We start from the raw sequence: 18,688 nt of genomic DNA on the forward strand, positions 1-18,688 counted from the left end.
AAATTTTGGAGTTCCATTAACTTCCTTTGTTCACCTCAGCCTAGCCCATCTACCAGAACTATCGCTATACTCTCCAAGAATGCTGGCTCTCGACTGAGTGTTCCCTTCTCTGTGAGCTATCTCATGATTGTATTCAGTGTTGTTGTAGCTGTGTCAGGCCCAGGATATTAAAGACACAAAGCAGGTGAGGTAACATCTTTTACTGGACCAGCTTCTGTTGGGGAGAGAGACCAGCTTTCGAGCTACACAGAGCTCTGCCTTGTGTTTTGGAAGTTCTTGGCGCATCACAGTTAAATACAAGATTGAACAGATAGTTTAGCAGATGTGCTAACTTCTTATGCTAAACTATCTGTTCGGCCTTGTATTTAACTGTGACACATTGAGTACATTTCCCAGACATGAAGAAGAGCTCTGTGTAGCTCAAAAGCTTGTCTCTCTCACCCACAAAAGTTGGTCCAAAGAAAAATATTACCTCACCCGCCTTGTCTCTCTAATTATCTCATGAATCATTTTCACTTTCTCTTCTGAATATTATATGATTTAAATGTGCAACTGAGAATCTGGAAACCTGGCACTAAGGGTGAATCTGCTGTTGCTCTTGTCCTCCTGCTCAGGAAGGATGCAGGTTATCATGAGAAGAGAGGGTCCATGGCATTTGGCTAGAAGTTGTTGAGAATGGGATCACAGAGGCAGAGCATCTGGGGGGTACTCTGGAAAGAGTGGGGTGGTTGCAGACTGCTGGCAAAGTGCTCTTTGGGATCCAACAGCTGCTTGAAGGAGAAATGTATGCAGTACTTGCCTGAGGCATGATGAGACATCTGACAAGCAACTAGGGACTGTTTCAAGACAAAGTTTGGCAATCACCACACTACAGAGATCCCATAAGGGGACTACAATTACTGTGGCTTAAAACTGCAGACTGACATCTCTGGATGTCAATGAGGCTTGTGGACAGAAGGGATAGCTCAGTGGTTTGAGCATTGGCTTGCTAAACCCAGGGTTGTGAGTTCAATCCTTGAGGGGGCCATTTAGGGATTTGGGGCAAAAATTGGGGATGGGTTCTGCTTTGAGCAGGGGGTTGGACTAGATGATCTCCTGAGGTCCCTTCCAACCCTGATACCCTATGATTCTAAGTTGGAAAGAAGAATTTGGAATGAGGATACAGGACCGCCTTATCTTTATAAAACACAATGTAGGGAGGACTGGCCACCAGACCTGTCTTAATGCCTCCAGAGGCTGATGTGATGAGGAGAAATGCTGTCTTCACACACAGCTCTTCTTCAGGTCTGAGGAAAGTGGGAACAGATTGTTCATCTTAAGTAAGGGCCTATTCATGGTAGACTGAGCCATAGGCTGAGTAGGCTGCAGTCGTAGGACAAAAAGGGGGTTAGGGAGTTGTAGGCTGTTGTAATAAGCCATAAATCCAGTGTGCGGATTTAAGAGCTGTGTGGCTCCAAAGCTTGTGTCTCTCCCCAACAGAACTTGTTCCCATCAAACCTCACCTACCTCCTTTCTCTAATATCCTGGGACCCAGATGGCTAAAATTACACCGCAGGTGCACTTAGCCTAGATGGGAAATGCGGATCCCCATCTCTGGCTGCTGCACTTCCAGCCAGGGGCAGGACCAGGACCCCCGGGGCTAGCTGAGCTCAGCACAGGCAGCACCGAGGTAACGTGCAGGCCTGGCCCCAGGCGTGCCCCACGCGGTTAGCTACCCACACGCACAGCGGCGCGTTCATTCCTTTCAGCCGCCGCCGCCGGCACGGAGCTGCGGGGACGGCCGGTTTTCCAGCTGGGCCCTCCCGCGCTCTAGGGGGCGCCGCTTCCTCCCTCCCCCCCCCCAAGCCGGTGGCGGGCCCCGCTCGCTGCGGCGCGGGCCGCTCGTTGTCCGGGCGGCCGCGGAGTTCCCGTTCCCCTCAGGCACGGGGCAGCGGCGCGCGCGCGCGCGCGCTCGCTCGAGGAGCCGGCAGGGCGGGGTCGCGCAGGAGCCGCCTGCGGTCATGGAGCCGGGCTCCGGGCTGCAGCGCAGGGGCGGCGCCGGGCGGGAGTTCGCGGCGGCGGCGGCGGCGGCGGCGGCGGGGGGGGGCTCCCCGGCGCCGCAGTCCCGCCGCAGGAAGCAGCCGCCGCGCCCGGCCGACTTCAAGCTGCAGGTCATCATCATCGGCTCGCGGGGCGTGGGCAAGACCAGCCTGATGGAGCGCTTCACCGACGACACCTTCTGCGAGGCCTGCAAGTCAACCGTGGGTAAGAGCCCCGGGCGGGCGCCGGGCTCTCCCTCAGGCCCGCCCCCCGGGAGAGCGGCCTGGCCGGGCCCACGGGCTCGGCTCTTGTCGCCCGCGCTGCAGCCAGCGCCGCGCCTCCTGCGTTGCCCCCGCGCCAGCTGGGGCCGGGCTCTGGCCGAGCTCCGCCCGCCCGCCCCTTGGGCCGGTGCCCTGGGGCTGCAGCCGTCACTAATCGCCCCCTCGCTGCTGCTCTGTCCCCATCCCCCCCCCCCCGGCCCTCTCCGCGCCCCCGCCGCAGCCCTCCTCAGCCGCACGCACGTCCGCGCCCGCTCTGCCGACCTTCAAAGGGGGAGACACTAGTTCCCTCCTCACGCCTCTGAACTCCTCCAACTCAGGCGCCTCACCTTCGGCCCCCACAGCCCCTGGAGACGTAACGTGAGCTTTGAAAACAGGAGAAAGGCGGGTCACACGTTAGAAAACTCCCAGAGAGCCTCTTCCTGGTGTGTGCGGGCGGGGGTTGGTCACTGGTGTTGAGAGAAGTTTAGAGCCCTTGCTCCTCAGGATAAGGCTGGCACATACTGCGATCGGTTAGAGACCATTCAATTTTATTCTTAAAAGACGCGCTCAAGCCGCTAATGATGCTCTTATAATAGGAGGTGGATGTCAGGGCCTCCCATGTTGCGTGTGAAAAGCGCAAGTATTTTAAATGTCCACAATTAAAAAGGTAGCTCAGTACACAGCAAACTGTGGATTCATATATTGGTTCAGGGTCAGAGGTTGTGTATGTAGTTCGCTGTCCTGGACAGCAAATAGCAGAGCAAACAATTTGTTTTATAGCAAATCTTTCTTTGCTATTAGAGTTTAGTCATCAGTATGCATCCCTTCAGGTGGAGTATTTTTTGGTACAGGAGGGTGAAGGATGAAGGGGAGGAAGTAAGAATCAATCCTAGAGCAACCTGCAAACAAATTTTAGTCTGCCTTGTTATTACAGGCCTATTTTTGGAGCTGAACTTTCGATGTTGTGACAAGGTGGTTGTTATGCTAAGGCTATCCTTCTGTAAAATGTGTGCTTAATTGCAGCTTGGAGCCTGAAGAATTCTAAACATCTCATGGAAAGTAGTAGTGCTGCTTTTTAGAAATAAAGAGGTATCTTCCTCTGACAAATTAATTCTAAAATGGTTGCTGTTGCAGTTTTAGTGTTTATTTTGACAGTTTTAATGTTTATTTTGACAACTCTTATTCCTTGATGGTTTCTTTGAAAAGCTAAACTTGGTAGTGCTTATGGTTTTCTGTTAACAACTGTTAATATATATATATATATATATATGTGTGTGTGTGTATATATGAAAATACATTGTTCTGGAGTTAGGAGCACAGGTTTTGCTTTTTGTTACAAAACCTGAAATGTGCAATATAAAAGTGCCAGAGAGGTGGTATCATCTAAAGAGATGTTAATATAGATTTGATTGTGGTGGTGTTTTGAAGAAACACTGTTAGTTTCCATAACCCATGACAAATTTATTTAAGGTTAAGGAAGTGGGACTAGGATTGGAATTTATTCTCTGTAAGGCTGTGCCTACACTACCACTTTCCACGCTAAAACTTTAGTTGTTTAGGGGCATGAAAAAACACCCTCCGAGTGACAAAAGTTTTAGCACTGAAAAGTGCCAGTATAGATAGCGCTTTATTGCCATGAGCCACACTCCCAGCAATAAAGCTACCACCGCTGGTTTGGGGTGGGTTTTTTTTTAAATCTCCGGGAGAGCTCTCCTTGGCGATAAAGCATGTCTAGATTGTCCATGTCACAAGGCTGTGACATGGGCAGTGTAGACATACCCTTAATCTCTTCCAGTGATGAACAAGGTGTATGAAAGAAAATTTGTTGTTGACCTGTGTTAAGCACTCTTTCTAGGTGGGATTAGCAGTAAAACCCTGTTGATCTTCCATGTGATTAAGGGCATGCAAAAAGTACTGGAGGGAGGTGTGCTTTGGAAATTGGTCAGTTTTTATCTGAGTAATGAGCAAACCTGATTTTCTAGATAAACCAGTGATTCAAGCACAAAAGCTTCCTAATTTTAGCATTACTGGAAATAAATGGTGTGATTACAAAAGATTTTATCTAAAAAGTATAGCAACATCAAATGAGCATAGGAAATCTACTTGCACCAAACTACATGTAGAAATACTTGAAAATAAAAGCATTTATTTGAAGTTTTCGTGACTAAAGTTTTAGAGTTGAGAGCTGTTGAGAACTCTAAAGTTAGTAGAACATGAAGAGCTTTTCATAGCCCCAAATTAACATACTAGAGTTGCCCCTTAATTCTTCGTACCATCTAGCACTGAGTCTTCAACTTGGAAAGAAAATACAAGATAGAATAAACTCTACTTTTATACTGATGGTGTCAATCCAAAGTAACCCCATACTGAAGTTAAACTTAGATCAGAATTTGGTCTTCAGCTGTAATCATAAAGCACCTTCTTATTTTTCCCTGTTATCACCTATCCAGGAAGAATGATTTTCTGGAATTACAAACAGAGTGTGGTTGAAGCGGAAGTGAAAATATTGTGACTGATCCAATAGGACGCGCTTCCCTGTTTTTGGGGTGGGGGCAGAAGTTTGGTAAATTGGATGTGCTTTGAGCTCAAATTTGGGAGGAGAAAGCTAGATGTAACTGAAGGAACAGATATACTTGGGGAAAGGGATTTAGTGATATCATTGTAAATCTGTATTTAAAATAGTTTGAACTCTAGAATAAAAATTCTCTCCTTTTTTTTACTTGATATTGAAGGTCTCAGCCCAGCTATACACTAATTTTTATATTTAGCTATACCAGTGTAAGCCAAACAGACCAAAGTTCAAAATGTTTTCTTTAGCTGCTTAATTATCTCTTAAATGAAACTTGTAGGCTGTTCAGGGCACCAGGCTGACGCACAGGATTTCAAATGTGATTGATAAAATGGTTGGGTGTCTCAGGTCTGTAGGAGCCAATGGCTGCTCTCTGCCCCTACTGAGTGATGTTATGGGCACACTGGACTGGTGCATTTGGAGGGGAGGAAGTGATTCATTTGAGAAGATAAGGCATTTTAATGCTTGTTTACATATTTCACAATGCAAAATTAGTTGACTAAGTTATAAATTTCTGTTGTATAAATAATACAAAAAATCTCACCTCAAAAGCACACTACTTCTGTGAAGACTTTCAAAAATGACCTGTCAGATTTCAATAGCACATCCTCATAGCAGCACATGGTGTACTATATATCTATAGTGCTTTGCTGTTTTAAATAATAAACTCCTTGGATAGAGCATTTTTCCTTAATTTTATATTTATATAACAGGACCTTACTGGATCTCAAATACTTACTAATTTTGGTTGCTGTTGCCAAATGAGTAACAAAACATTGCTGTGTAGAGTTTTGTATGCCAGACCTGACGATAGTGGCTCTTAGTTGGCCTGTACTCTTACTATTAGACCACAGCTTCTATCTGTACTTTTAGGTATTTTGACAAAGATGCTACAGTATTTTGTTTAGAAACGTCATTCTTTTTATGTATGCACAAACTGATGGTATAGTTCTTGCCATCCTTTTACGGACAGCATTGCCTCTTCCCACTGATACCAGAGATTACTGTAACTGAAAGAAAATAGAGAATAAAATTACTGATCTTTCATAATATTAGCATATTTGACAGTATTGTGTAATTCAGTTTTCATTGTTTCCCTGTGTAGTCAGTGACTTCTTTAGGAGTTCCTCACACTACAACAAGAGAGTTGGGGGGGGGGGGGGGTTTATAGGAAAATTTGATTGGAAAACAACAAATTGTCAGGATTCAGGGGTCTTTTAGGTCTTCTACATGAAAATCCATTTAAGTTTTGTGTAGGTGGTTTTTAACTTAAAATCTAGTCAATTTTTTTTAAACATTTGTTCCTTTTACTTATTAGTAATACTTGGTATTATCCTGAGCTGAAATCTTCAGACACTGGCTAATTATGATAAAATATATAGATATCAAAAATGGTTTAAATATTAGCATTTTCAAGATTTCTCTTTTTCCCCCAGCAATTTGAGGCAGCAGATGATGAAAGACCTATATTTAAATCTCACTCCTGCCATTGGAGTTTTATAGAGGTGACATGCTTTCAGAGGCCTTCTGCCTGTCTAGCTCATGGGTTGGATTTTTGTGTGTGTGTCTTGGGGGGGATGCAGAGGTCTAGATCACTTGCTCTCAAATGGAAATTTGGTGAGTGGATTGAATACAGTTTTGTGTGACTTGTTGCGATCTGACAGGCAGAAGTGCAAAGGGCTCTCCAATAACTGATGTAATTGTAGCTGTGAGCTAAGAAAGAAGACAGTAATTCTGTGAGTTCAGAGACTTGCAGTAGATGAAGAGTACCTTTTTAATGAAAAATCAGCTCAGTTTACATATGAATACATTTACTCAATTAAGCTGGATTCTAGAAATGCTTTATATTTCTATAATGTGTTTGATTTTACTCCTTATCTTATTAATCTGGATGTGTAATAAACAAGTGGTGCACCTGGTAGTATGTTCAGGTAATGGTTAAAGAAGCCACTTGCATTTGCATGCAGTCAGTTTTATGCCAGAAGAAACCGTGTTCTCAACTTTTCTTCTGGTAAAATCCAAAAGTCCAGCAGGAGATTGTTCACAAACATTGCTGGTGGCATGCTTACTGCAAAAAGTTTAATCAATACTAGCTGTTGTAACACTTCGTGATGCACTAAGTAATCTACAGAGAAATGTTGTCATGGTATTTAGGAATGTGTAATGCAAGGGTTAAATGTGGGTCCCCCCCTAAATAAGTACACAAAATAATTTGTTCTCTTTAAAAACCTTTCTTGTGTTGGTTATATTGACACTATGGGACAGTCGGAACAACTAGTAGCCCACAATTGGTACATAAATGAGAGCATGTAAGTAAACCAGCAAACCAAGTTTAGTTCTCATTCTAATGACGGTAAATATAGAGGCTCTAGGTTAGCAAGGAGTGTGGAATGCAGCTGTCAAATTCAGTCCAGGCTGTCAACAGCTGAGATAATGTCAGAAGCAACAAAACACGCAGATGATACTCAATTATGGATTTGTATTTATATCTCTGGAAGCTGAGAATTATGTATGGTGAAATTTTTTTTTACCCATGACTGAAGTGTAATAATATCTGAGGTGAAACCTGGCTGCTGCTTAACATGGCAGCAATTCACAATTTAGGACAAGAAGTTAATAAGTATATGATAACCAGTTGAAAGGAAAAATGTACGTACTCCCATCTGAATTTGGCCAGAGTGTTGGGGCAAGTCCCCTCCACCATATTCTTGCACAAAGTACCTTGAGATCATTTGTGACAAGTATTACCCAGTTTAAAAAAAGTGTATTTTAAATGTTAGATTTCAAATTTAAAGTATTGAGTTTATGGCATGAATAGTTTCTACTTTTTTAAAAGCTGGGCAATGCAGTTGGCTTAAAAGTGTCTTAAGTTTTCTGTTTGGTCTACGTATTGGGAACCTAGAAATTTATCACAGATGCAACTTCCTCCATCACAAGTCTTGGAAATACAAATATTCATTCAAATTAACCCATAAATCTAGTTAATACAGGAAGTCTGCTCATCTTTTCCTATTCCTATTGCCAAAATGTTGGTACACTTCTTAGCCTGAAGCACTGTAAATCTACTTTTGTCCACTGTTCTTCCATTGCAAGTTAAAAATGTATTTGAAGATTTACTTTATAAAAAGCTGTTTAATGATTAAAACATTTTGGAAATAAATTACAACTTTCTGGTGTCAAAATTGGTGCAGATATAGTTAATGCGTTAGTTTTCATCCATGAATCATTCTTGATCTTTAACCTGTTTGGTGCTCTTTGAAAGGGGTGGCTTCACTTTGAATTTATTTTAAAAACAACTAATTAAAAGAATCTTGATAGAGCAATTTTTTTAAAAAAATGGGCATACCATTTTACATTTTGTTTTAAAAGGTTTCCATATAAGTTTTTCTTCTCCTTTGATGATTACGAGTCATTTCATTAAAGAAGAAAGTAAGGGCCTGATTCAATGCTCATTTAAGTCAATGGGAGTCTTTCTATTGACCTCACTGCATATTGGATCAAAGCTTTAGTATGGTTAGTTTATAGGCTTTAAATTTAATCTGTTCAAATAATTTTGAATTCACCTGCTCTGTTTGTCTGTTTTGTTGCTGCTTTCCTCTCCTGTTCCTCAAAGTCACTTGTGTGCTGAAATGACTCTGACTGCCTCTTTCCTTTACTACACTTGTTACCTGCCCTTTTAAAAATGGTTTTCAGTAAACCTTAAATAGTAAACGTTTAACCAGAGGAGCTCCCCTTTGTTCTTTTAAAAAACTAAACAAATTGTTGTACTTTAACTAGAGGGAACTATCCCTACTATATTTTTTCCAACTATATTTTTCAGTTTGTGCCTTGCTTGAGAATCCCCTTGCCCCAAACCAGAATAACACATTTTAATCTGCCTGGGGCTAGTCTTTGGCTCTAATCAATCTGTGTTATATGCAACAGTATCAAATGATTTTTCAATAACAAGATGCATCATATTAACCATTCTCACTGATTTACCCTCATTTTGTCTGTCACTAATGCACTCAATGATTTTCAGCAAATTTCACACGCATACTGTTACTTTTTTTGACCTATTCAGTCACTTTTTGAAAGGATACTGTCAGTTTGTTTAGTTCCACACATAACATGCCCATTAGAAGTTGTACACTGAGGTATCCTAAAACCTGATTAGTTCTTCTTAGAAATGTGATCATTGCAAAAGGTTATATGGACTCTTGTAACAAAAGTACAGTATGTTTTTTAAAAATGCACATGTTGATCATTTATAGGTATCGCTTTAATACAGAGTTCACATGTTTATTCTATCAATAATAAATAGTACAGTCTCTGTTAGGTTTTGAAGGTTTTACAGCATGGCTTAATGCATAATCTTATATTTGTTATATCAAATATTTTAATAAGGGATTGCTCGAGCTTTTAATCATATTTTGACAAACGCATTCTATTTGCAGGAAAAATCACTTGCTTAATAGACTTTTCCAGGACAGCACACGTTAAGCAAGTTTCCAGAAAGAAATACATTGAATCAATACAATGTGAGAACACTTAATAATTAATAAACATAAATCAGAGGCTCAATTCTGCACTCCTTACTCAGGCAAATCTTCCTTTTGAAGATCCTGGGAGTCTTGAATGTGTAGGCAATAGAGATTTGAACACCAATGGGAGGCTTTAAGATGGCAAAAGTGGTGTTGGTGTTTGTATAATAAGGGCATCCAAAACACCCAGCCCTCGATTCCAACATGCACACAAGGAAAAGACATTTTGGGATTTTTCCTTTCTTTTTTCAGAATGAGTAGCATGGTTTTATATTAAACATATTCATTGCTTGTGGCACACTGAAGACTTGGTGTAGGAGGAGGGATTTTTTTTAAAAAGGGAGGGGAATTATAAAAGCCTGTTGACTCTTCCCAAAACATCATAAGCTGGCACAAAGTTCATGCCTTATTTCAAAGTAAGCGTAAGCAGGTGCACCTACCATCTCCTAACATAGTTTGCATACATTTGACCACTGGCTTATGATGACTTGCATGTTAGGCTTTTAAAATACAGATTGGGTAGAGTTAGGATCCTGTCTCCATATCTGGGCACCTTCTTAGTATATACGTAACATGCCTCCAGTGTCATGTGACCAGGATTCATCACTGAATTTGGTCTGCTAGTTGGATCATTAGCTTTGCCAGGCCAGGTACTGATGGGGAGTGCAACGTGAACACTGATCCATGCCCCTCTTTGGGCACCTAATTAAGCATAAGTGGCCTCATTTTCAGTAGTGCTGACACCAAACAGCTCCCTCTGGAATTTAGATGAGTATAGTTAGTGGCATAGAGAGCTTACATGAACTCCTTTTTTTAAAAAAAATCTCATTCAGATTCAGTACACTTTTTAACACTAAGAGTTATCAAGTGTTCTGTTTTATCAGATTATATCCTGTATAGTTCAGTTTTTGCAGTGTGTTTGCATAATTAAGCACTCAAATGCTGAGCTGGCAGACTAAATTGCAGTTTTTGTTGATGTCTTTGACATGTTCTGATCTGTTGCTGCTATTTCCTCAGGTTTGGCTGCATTTGTCTCCTGTCTCTACTCCTCCTTCTTCAATAATATTTTTGATACTTAGGCTACAATTAAAAAAAATGTTGGGTATACCATGCACCTTTGCGTGTGCCAGTTATTTTATTTTATTTAAGGTTTGAAGAATTTTCTACCAAACACAAAATATGTGGTTAATTCTGCTCTCCGGAGATTGTGTGATGGGAACATTAGAAGGAGCGTGTAGAAATCATAAGTTAATATTCTGTTTAAATTTTAATCACTGAAATAGGAAATCAATTAGCAAAGATGTTGTGACTAATCTTTGAGGAGACTAGGAATGATTTATGTTCTATGCTATCCTTGTTCCCTTATTGTCAACATGAGGTACACATACCCTGACAAAAGATATTTTTAAACAACATTCTTGTAACAGTACTATTAATGTGGAAAGCAACCAATAAATCACAGATCTGGATAGTTCCCCCCCCCCCCTTTTTTTTTTTAAGTTTGCTCATTCAGAAATTTTGTCTTTGTTAGTTAAATTAAAACTTGCTGTAGTCAGTGATTTGAGTTATGCAAAATTTGGTCAACATAAAGGATTCCTGAGGTTTTAATAAAATTAAATGTAGTTTTAAGATAGTGTTCAAATTAAGTGGAAAGCACTGGAGTTGGTTAGAAATGCCAAAAGTTCTGTGGGAGACAGCTAGATGTACTGCTAGCAATACTGATGTTGCATTTCTGTGCTCTATAAAAACAAAAAATCAAGCCAACCAAAACAAGACATTTCACTGCACATGCTTCTCCCTCTAGGAAAGGAGAATGAGAGAATAGACACATGATAGATGTGTAGTCACTTTGCTTAATGCACTGCAGGATTGTGCTCGTATACAACAGTAATGAGCATGATATAAAAACCTATTTAGACTACAGCAGAAATTGTGAATTAAGCTGTTTCCAAATAGTTTCCTAAGGCCAAAATTATCTCACCCTAATTTATATTGGCATATGGCCACCGCAGTTATTGAAACACGTGTGTGTGTGCGCGCACATACTTGACTCTTTGTGTCGGAGGTGTATGTCCTCACCAGGAGCACTTGTATCAATTGTATTGTCAGTGTGGGGCATTGTGAGATGGCTTCTGAAAGCCAGTAACAGTTGACAAAAGCAATGCAGTGTCTGCTCTGACACTCTGTCAATCTAATTACATCGACTTTGAATCCATTCTGCATGGGCAGGTGGTGTTACTAAATTGGCGTACAGAGGCACTTATGTCAGTGGGAGTCAAATTTAAGTCAAGACACTTCTACAGGTCGGTTGATGAAAGACAGCTTATGTCGACCTAACTGTGTAGTTTGAGTGGTAGCTGTATTAGTCTGTATCAGCAAAAAGAACGAGGAGTACTTGTGGCACCTTACATCCTAATAAATTTATTTGGGCATAAGCTTTCATGGGCTAAACCCCACTTCATCAGATGTATGGAGTGGAAAATACAGTAGGAAGAAGATATACTCTCTCTCACACACACACAGAATGTGAAAATATGGGGGTTGCCTTACCAACTCTAACGAGACAAATCAATTAAAGTGGGCTATATTATTTTTTTATTACAAACATTTGCACTGTTAAAATGATAAACAAAAGAACTAGTATTTTTCAGTTCACCTCATCCAACTACTGTGTGCAACCTCTTGGTCGTGAAAGTGCAACTTACAAATGTAGATTTTATTTTATTTTACTTTATTTTATTTTTTTGGTAACATAACTGCACTCAAAAACAAAACAATGTAAAAACTTCAGAACCTACAGGTCCACTCAGTTCTACTTCTTGTTCAGCCAATCACTCAGACAAACAAGTTTGTTTACATTTGCAGGAGATAATGCTGTCCGCTTCTTGTTTACAGTGTCACCTGAAAGTGAGAACAGGCATTCTCATGGCACTTTCATAGCTGGCGTCACAAGACACTTATGTGCCAGATGCGCTAAAGATTCGTATGTCCCTTCATGCTTCAACCACCATTCCAGCATCCATGCTGATGACAGGTTCTGCTCGATAACAATCCAAAGCAGTGCAGACCAATGCATGTTCATTTTCTTTATCTGTGTCAGATGCCACAAGCACAAGGCTGATTTTTTTTTTTTCCATGGTTCGGATTCTGTAGTTTCCGCATCAGAGTGTTGTTCTTTTAAGACTTCTGAAAGCATGCTCCACACCTCGACCCTCTCAGTTTTGGAAGGCACTTCAGATTCTTAAACCTTGGGTCAAGTGCTGTAGCTATCTTTAGAAATCTCACATTAGTACCTTCTTTGCGTTTTGTGCAGTGAAAGTGTTTTTAAAATGAACATGTGGTGGGTCATTATCCAAGACTGTAATAACATGAAATATGTGGCAGAATGTGGGTAAAACAGAGCAGGGGACATACAATTCTCCCCCAATCAGTTCAGTCACAAATCTAATTAATGCATTATTTTTTTAATGAGCATCATCAGCATGGAAGCATGTCCTATGGGATGGGGGCTGAAGCATGTTGGGGCATACAAATGTTTGGTATATCTGGCACATAAATACCTTGCAATCCAGCTACAAAAGTGCAATGCAAATCCCTGTTCTTACTTTCTGGTGACATTGTAACTAAGAAGAGGGCAGCATTATCTAAAATTGTACATGGTTTGATTTTTTGAATGCAGTTTTTTTGTACATAATTCTACATTTGTAAGTTCAGCTTTCATGATAGAGATTGCTCTACGGTACTTGTATTAGGTGAATTGAAAAAAACTATATCTTTTGTTTTTTTCCATGCAAATACTTGTAATCAAAAATAAATATAAAGTGAGCATTGTACAATTTTTATTCTGTGTTGTAATTGAAATCAATATATTTGGAAGTGTAGAAAATATCCAAAAAACATTTAAATAAATGATATTCTATTGTTCAACAGTTCAATTAATCGTGATTAATTTTTTAATTGTTATTAATCATTAATTTTTTAATCACTTGGCAGCTCTATAAATAACACTTTCTTATTGTAAAAACACTTGTAATAAGTATCAAATTAACTTCTGAATTAGAGAAATAGATGGGGTTGCAAAATTAAAACTGGAATCAAATGATTCAGGATCATCCATTGGCTTTCAGAATATTCATTTTTATGCAGAAGTAAATTCCACATTGTACAGAAGCAGCAGCATAATCTGGTGGTGATAGAGTTTTGCATGTTTATGGCCTTGCATGTACCTTTAGTGTTTGTCTACACATCATTTTGGAGCCTGCAGGAATGAGCTTGCTAGCCCAAGTTGGGTGAACAAACTTGGACGCTAGCAGGGTTCCCATTGGCTCTCTAAAAGCAGCTGCAGAGATAATGTGTGGAAGTTGCAGCTCAGCTGGAGCTTTAGCTTTGAAGTCTTTAGGGCCCAACTAACTTTTAAATGTTAAATCACTGGAATAATTCTGTAGAAGGATGTACTCCTCCACTGTGCACTCCTGCATCCTGTCACTTGTTTCCTTCAAGACATCAATTTACAAAGCTCCTGCTTGGAAAATATGATGCACTTCAACAATCTAGCAGCGCTGTGCTCCTTCTGCTGCCTTTGTGATTTAGATCAGCCCCTGCTACAGGTGTGAATGGTAAATGCTAATCTAGCATTTGGCCCCTCACTTGGAGTTTCCTGGTCTCCTTTTCTACTCAAGCAAATGGGTATATTCTTGTAGTGTTAGGCAAAAAAGTTGATGTACTGTTCCATTTCTCAGGATTGGGATACACTGAATGTTGAAATTAAGAACTCGATTTAAAGAAAATTCACTAAATGGTAAATCGTGAATAGAATGTTGCATACTAGACATCATGGTTGGATTGGGAGTTGTGTTCTAGATAAATTTAAGCCAAATTTCCTTGTTTCTTGAGTTGGATCTTTGTATGTTGATGTAATATTTTAAAATTATTACGGAGTATTTCTGTAGACCCTAATTATCCTCTACAGACAAAGTAATGATACTTTGGATGCTTACATTTTGCAGATTAAAGAGGACTGTCGAGAAAGTATATTTTAAAAAGTAACTTCTAGCTGTGTTACTAACACTTTTTTTAAAAAAAAAATTGAAAATTTTTTATGTTGTCCTTTTGTATTTCACATACTTTGGACACCATATTCAGACTAATCAGTTTCATTTTTTTACTTAACTCTAGCATAATGTTATAATTAGGCTTCCAAGAATGCAGAAAAAATAATTCATTAGTTTTTAATCATGTTTCATTAAAATATTCTGAATTTTATGAATCCTTTTTTTAAAAAAACCCTAAAGTAGGGGGGTTATAAAGTATTTGACAATGTCTGCTTAAATTTCAAGCCGCATATTGTAATTCATCTTATTCCTTACTGCTTGTATTGCAGTAGTGTCCTGAACCCCCAAAGAAGATTTGGGGTCCATTTTGTTAGATGTAAACATGAGAAGTCACATTCTTTGCTTTGAAGAACTTTACAATATACCTTAAGATGCAGTGAGTGTGCTAAATATTTGGAAGGACATGGGAGGAAGTATAAGGGTAAAAGTAAGAGGAATACATGGTTCTGTAGTCTACTGTGTTTACCAGTTTGATATGAAAAATTTAAAATATGTGTGTGTTCTTTGTTTAAGCAAATAGATATAGTCTATCCCCCTGGTTCTCAGCCTAGCCAAACTAAAATAAGGTAGACTAAAATAGAGTTGAGGGGATCCTTCTTGTTTCTTAAAATTTAACTTTGTATATTAAAATTTGGTCAAATAATTATATTTGGCCTCTCTGTTCTGCAGCAATATAGCTAAATTAGCTAAGGTAAACTGCTGTGTTGACAGAATAGCTTTTAAACAAAGCTCCTAATTTTAGAATATATTCCAGATTTGCTATGTAACAGGTTTTATACCATTAGTCATGCAAACCAATGTTAAAATATTTTGGTGTGTGTAGAAGTCAAGTGCTGTAAAACCAAAGGGCCAAATTCAGCTTTTTTTTAAATAAAACTTTTATAGTCCACTCCTCTACCAAGCACTAGTAGCTGGACACTTGGCCCTTAGCCAGTGCAGTCTTTAGAAAAACAGCTTTCCAAAGTATTTTATCTCCTCTGTTTCTGTTGTTTTACCCTACTGGTTTAAACTGTTATGTGAAATAATGTGTTGGGGAGGGGAGAGGGCATGTTCTGACAAAGTATACTTCTGCATAAGTTTAATTGACTTAGTTTGAACCATCCCCTCTTGCCTTTTCTTTCTCTTAAATGTAGTAGTATTTTGTGGGGGTCTGGGTTTCAAGAATAAGATTTAAAGGAAAATATCTTCATACAACATGACATTAAGAGAATGGGACTGAAACTGACAGACAAGAAAATGTATGTAAAATATCTTGGAACACTAAGCATATTGGCACTTCACTAGTTGAAGAGGTATCCTTGTGTGCTTGGGTTTTATGGATTTATGGGGCATTTTTATGTTGTCAATTGCCTGTGATTTTTCTATAAACTTAAATTTTATTTTGAAATATTACTTTGCATATGAATGTTTTGCTTGGCTTTATTGTTAAATAATATTTAGCGTGCACTCTAAAACTTGGCAAATGTTTGGGGTAATACTGGACCACAAGGCCATATAACCACTATAATATCAAAGTAATGTTCTTTCTAGTTGACTTGTGAGAGATCACCCATAGAAATTGTTAATTAACCTCTTCACAATATAACAACAAAAAAATTGAAACTGGAGTATTTTCACTCATTAGAAGCAATATTTTTTATATTTCATCCCCAGATATGTTCCTGCACAAAGAAAGTATGGGAAGCCATATTTCAGAGTTTAGCAACGTCTACAGAATATACATCTGTCAAATTTATAACCGAAACACAGATGTAAAAGTCATTGATAATATTTTAAACCAGGTACAACTCCAGGATAAAATCATAGAGCACTTTCATCTTCAGAGTGCTTTACAAATATTAAACATCAACACCTGGAAATAGCTATATATTATTCCCATTTTACAGACAGGAAAATTGAGGCAGAGAGATTGACTCTGTTCATGACATGGGAGGAGTCTGTGACTGAATCATAATTAGAGCTTGGTTGTTCCTGGCAATCACTATAAAACATGAATAGAGGGGAAGGAAGAGATCATACCTTATTTTTTCCTATTTTGTCGTTAGAGCTGCTAGTGATAATATTGCGTAGCTTGAAAAACCATTTTCAACCGTAGTTGGGCTGAATAGCTTAGATTATATGAAATAACTATTCCCTCCCCTCCCCATGCTGGCCCATAGTGGTGTAAATCCCTATTTGTTCAAAGTGTTGTGAGTGTATTAGTATAACACACATGCACAGGTACAAAAAAAATCATTTTAAATTACACCCTCATTGCTTTTGCTTCTTATTCCTCCTTTTCTTTTTGTTTACTGTATTTTATTTATAGGTGTTGATTTTAAAATCAAAACAGTAGAGCTAAGAGGAAAGAAAATTAGATTACAAATCTGGTAAGTAAAACAAAAATGCAACCAGCAGTATGTTTTAATTTTTGTGTTTCTGGCATGGATCAATATGCTTGTTTAATATGATTAATTGTTATAAGCTGGTTTAGCTCTTATCCTTCTGCTCCTTCCCTTACAAATCTGTTAGACATTTATTTTTTTTCAAGAGCAAGAGGGGGATGACGGATGATGTAATAAATGTAATATTACTGTGCTGACACAAATATGCATGTTACAGAGGTGTCAGAGCCTTTCTTTAGACAAACAAAATCAGCTATCTAAGAAAATAGCATAGGAGTAAACAAACACAAACAAATAAACCCCCAAACCCAAAAGTTGTAAAGATGAGTCATCCACTTTTTTCATAGTAAACATGAGGAAGCTACTAGAAGGGAAGGAGGGGAAAAATACCTCTAGTTTCAATTTTATTCACTCGTGTGGAAATCACCTCAGTTATAACAGCCATCCTAGAGTAAATGAATCTATTTTAACCTTTTCTGAACTCTTTTTATCAGAAATTTTATACAGTAGGTGCTCTTTCTGTGACATTATATGTAACAATGTAATTACAAGTAAAACACTCATTTACAAACAAAAAAAAGTGTGTGTTAAGTTATGGTATGGTCCTACTGTGAAAATTCAGTTTGGAATGCACAATTTTTCTGTTCAGGGGAAGGTTACATATATCTTGGAAATGATTGCTCACGTTATTGTTCACATTATTTATCAATAATGATTAATACAGTGTATTCAATTAGAAATTGTTAGTCCTGAGAGGTCCCTTATGATGCACAATAGTATGATACAAATCACAGTTAGGAGAGAGTAAACCAGCTAAATTAATGTAGATTCTAATCCTATAAATTATCTAATAGCTTTGGTGTATTAACAGTGCTTGATGCATAATTGGCATTAGAGATCAATTTTTATAGATGCTAACAACCCATAGAAAAAGCAAATCAAAGCACATAGGTTGTTGAAATGACACCAGTGGGCTGTTCTGGGAGTATTTCATTTTTAATTACATAGATGAAGTGAGTTTAGCTTACTAACACCTCTTGGCAGGTCACCATCAACTCTGTTTGTTGCACCATGTGTTTGTCTTGCTTCCCTCTGAGTTAACTGCCGCTGCATCTTTGGTATCATCAGTCATCTAACACTTGAATATTACTGGCATGTCTTCATCCCTCATCTGCGTCCCTGTTTGGAAACCTATGACTACAGAGCTGGTGGGTGAGCCACCATTGTTAGCCAGGGCCTACTGAAGCTGACAGAGGTAAAGCAAATTTTTTATGTCAAGATGATGTTGTAGCACTGAATGTGAAATGTATATAGCTTGTCAGACATGTTCTTAATGTTGAATAAATGTTTTACAGTTTTTTGTTAGAAAAGATATCCTAAAACTCCTTATCATTCCCACTTATTAAGAATGTATTTGTAGACTTTTGTTTGAAAATAATTTAAAAAAACCCAAAACTTATAGGGATATTAAAGCGTGGCTCTTACTCAGTGGCTGAGGCATGCCTAAAATGGTCACATAGCATGTAATTTAATGTAGAAATGAAATGCATAAGAATTGGTTAAGTATCTGAATTTATATCAATATACATCAGTTATTACAAAGAAACATCAACACACGTAGTCCCAAAGTGTCTTTCTCCTTGATTCTCACTATTAAAATGTCTTTGCTGTAATTAACCCTTACTTAAAAAAATAAATAAATCTCTGGACATACATATAAAATCATGTTGGAAAACAGTTGTTACATGAGCAAAGAGAGAAGATAAATTGACAGTTGTTTTCTACCACACATTCTCGAGTGCTTTGCCTGTCTGTTCATAAA

At 38.8% G+C, this 18,688-nt stretch overlaps 1 protein-coding gene across 1 annotated transcript in view; it reads left to right on the forward strand.

The window, feature by feature from the left end:
- Window positions 1-1,915: 1,915 nt before the first annotated feature.
- RAB12 (RAB12, member RAS oncogene family) overlaps window positions 1,916-18,688 on the forward strand; it is a 36,314-nt gene continuing 19,541 nt past the window's right edge. The window contains exons 1-2 of the mRNA XM_038390328.2: window positions 1,916-2,244; window positions 16,791-16,851. Of these exons, the coding sequence (XP_038246256.1) occupies window positions 2,001-2,244; window positions 16,791-16,851 (305 nt within the window). The 5' untranslated portion in view covers window positions 1,916-2,000. The remainder of the gene's footprint in view (window positions 2,245-16,790; window positions 16,852-18,688) is intronic.

The sequence above is a fragment of the Dermochelys coriacea genome, chromosome 2 (genome assembly GCF_009764565.3).
Source record: "Dermochelys coriacea isolate rDerCor1 chromosome 2, rDerCor1.pri.v4, whole genome shotgun sequence".
NCBI lineage: Eukaryota > Metazoa > Chordata > Testudines > Dermochelyidae > Dermochelys > Dermochelys coriacea.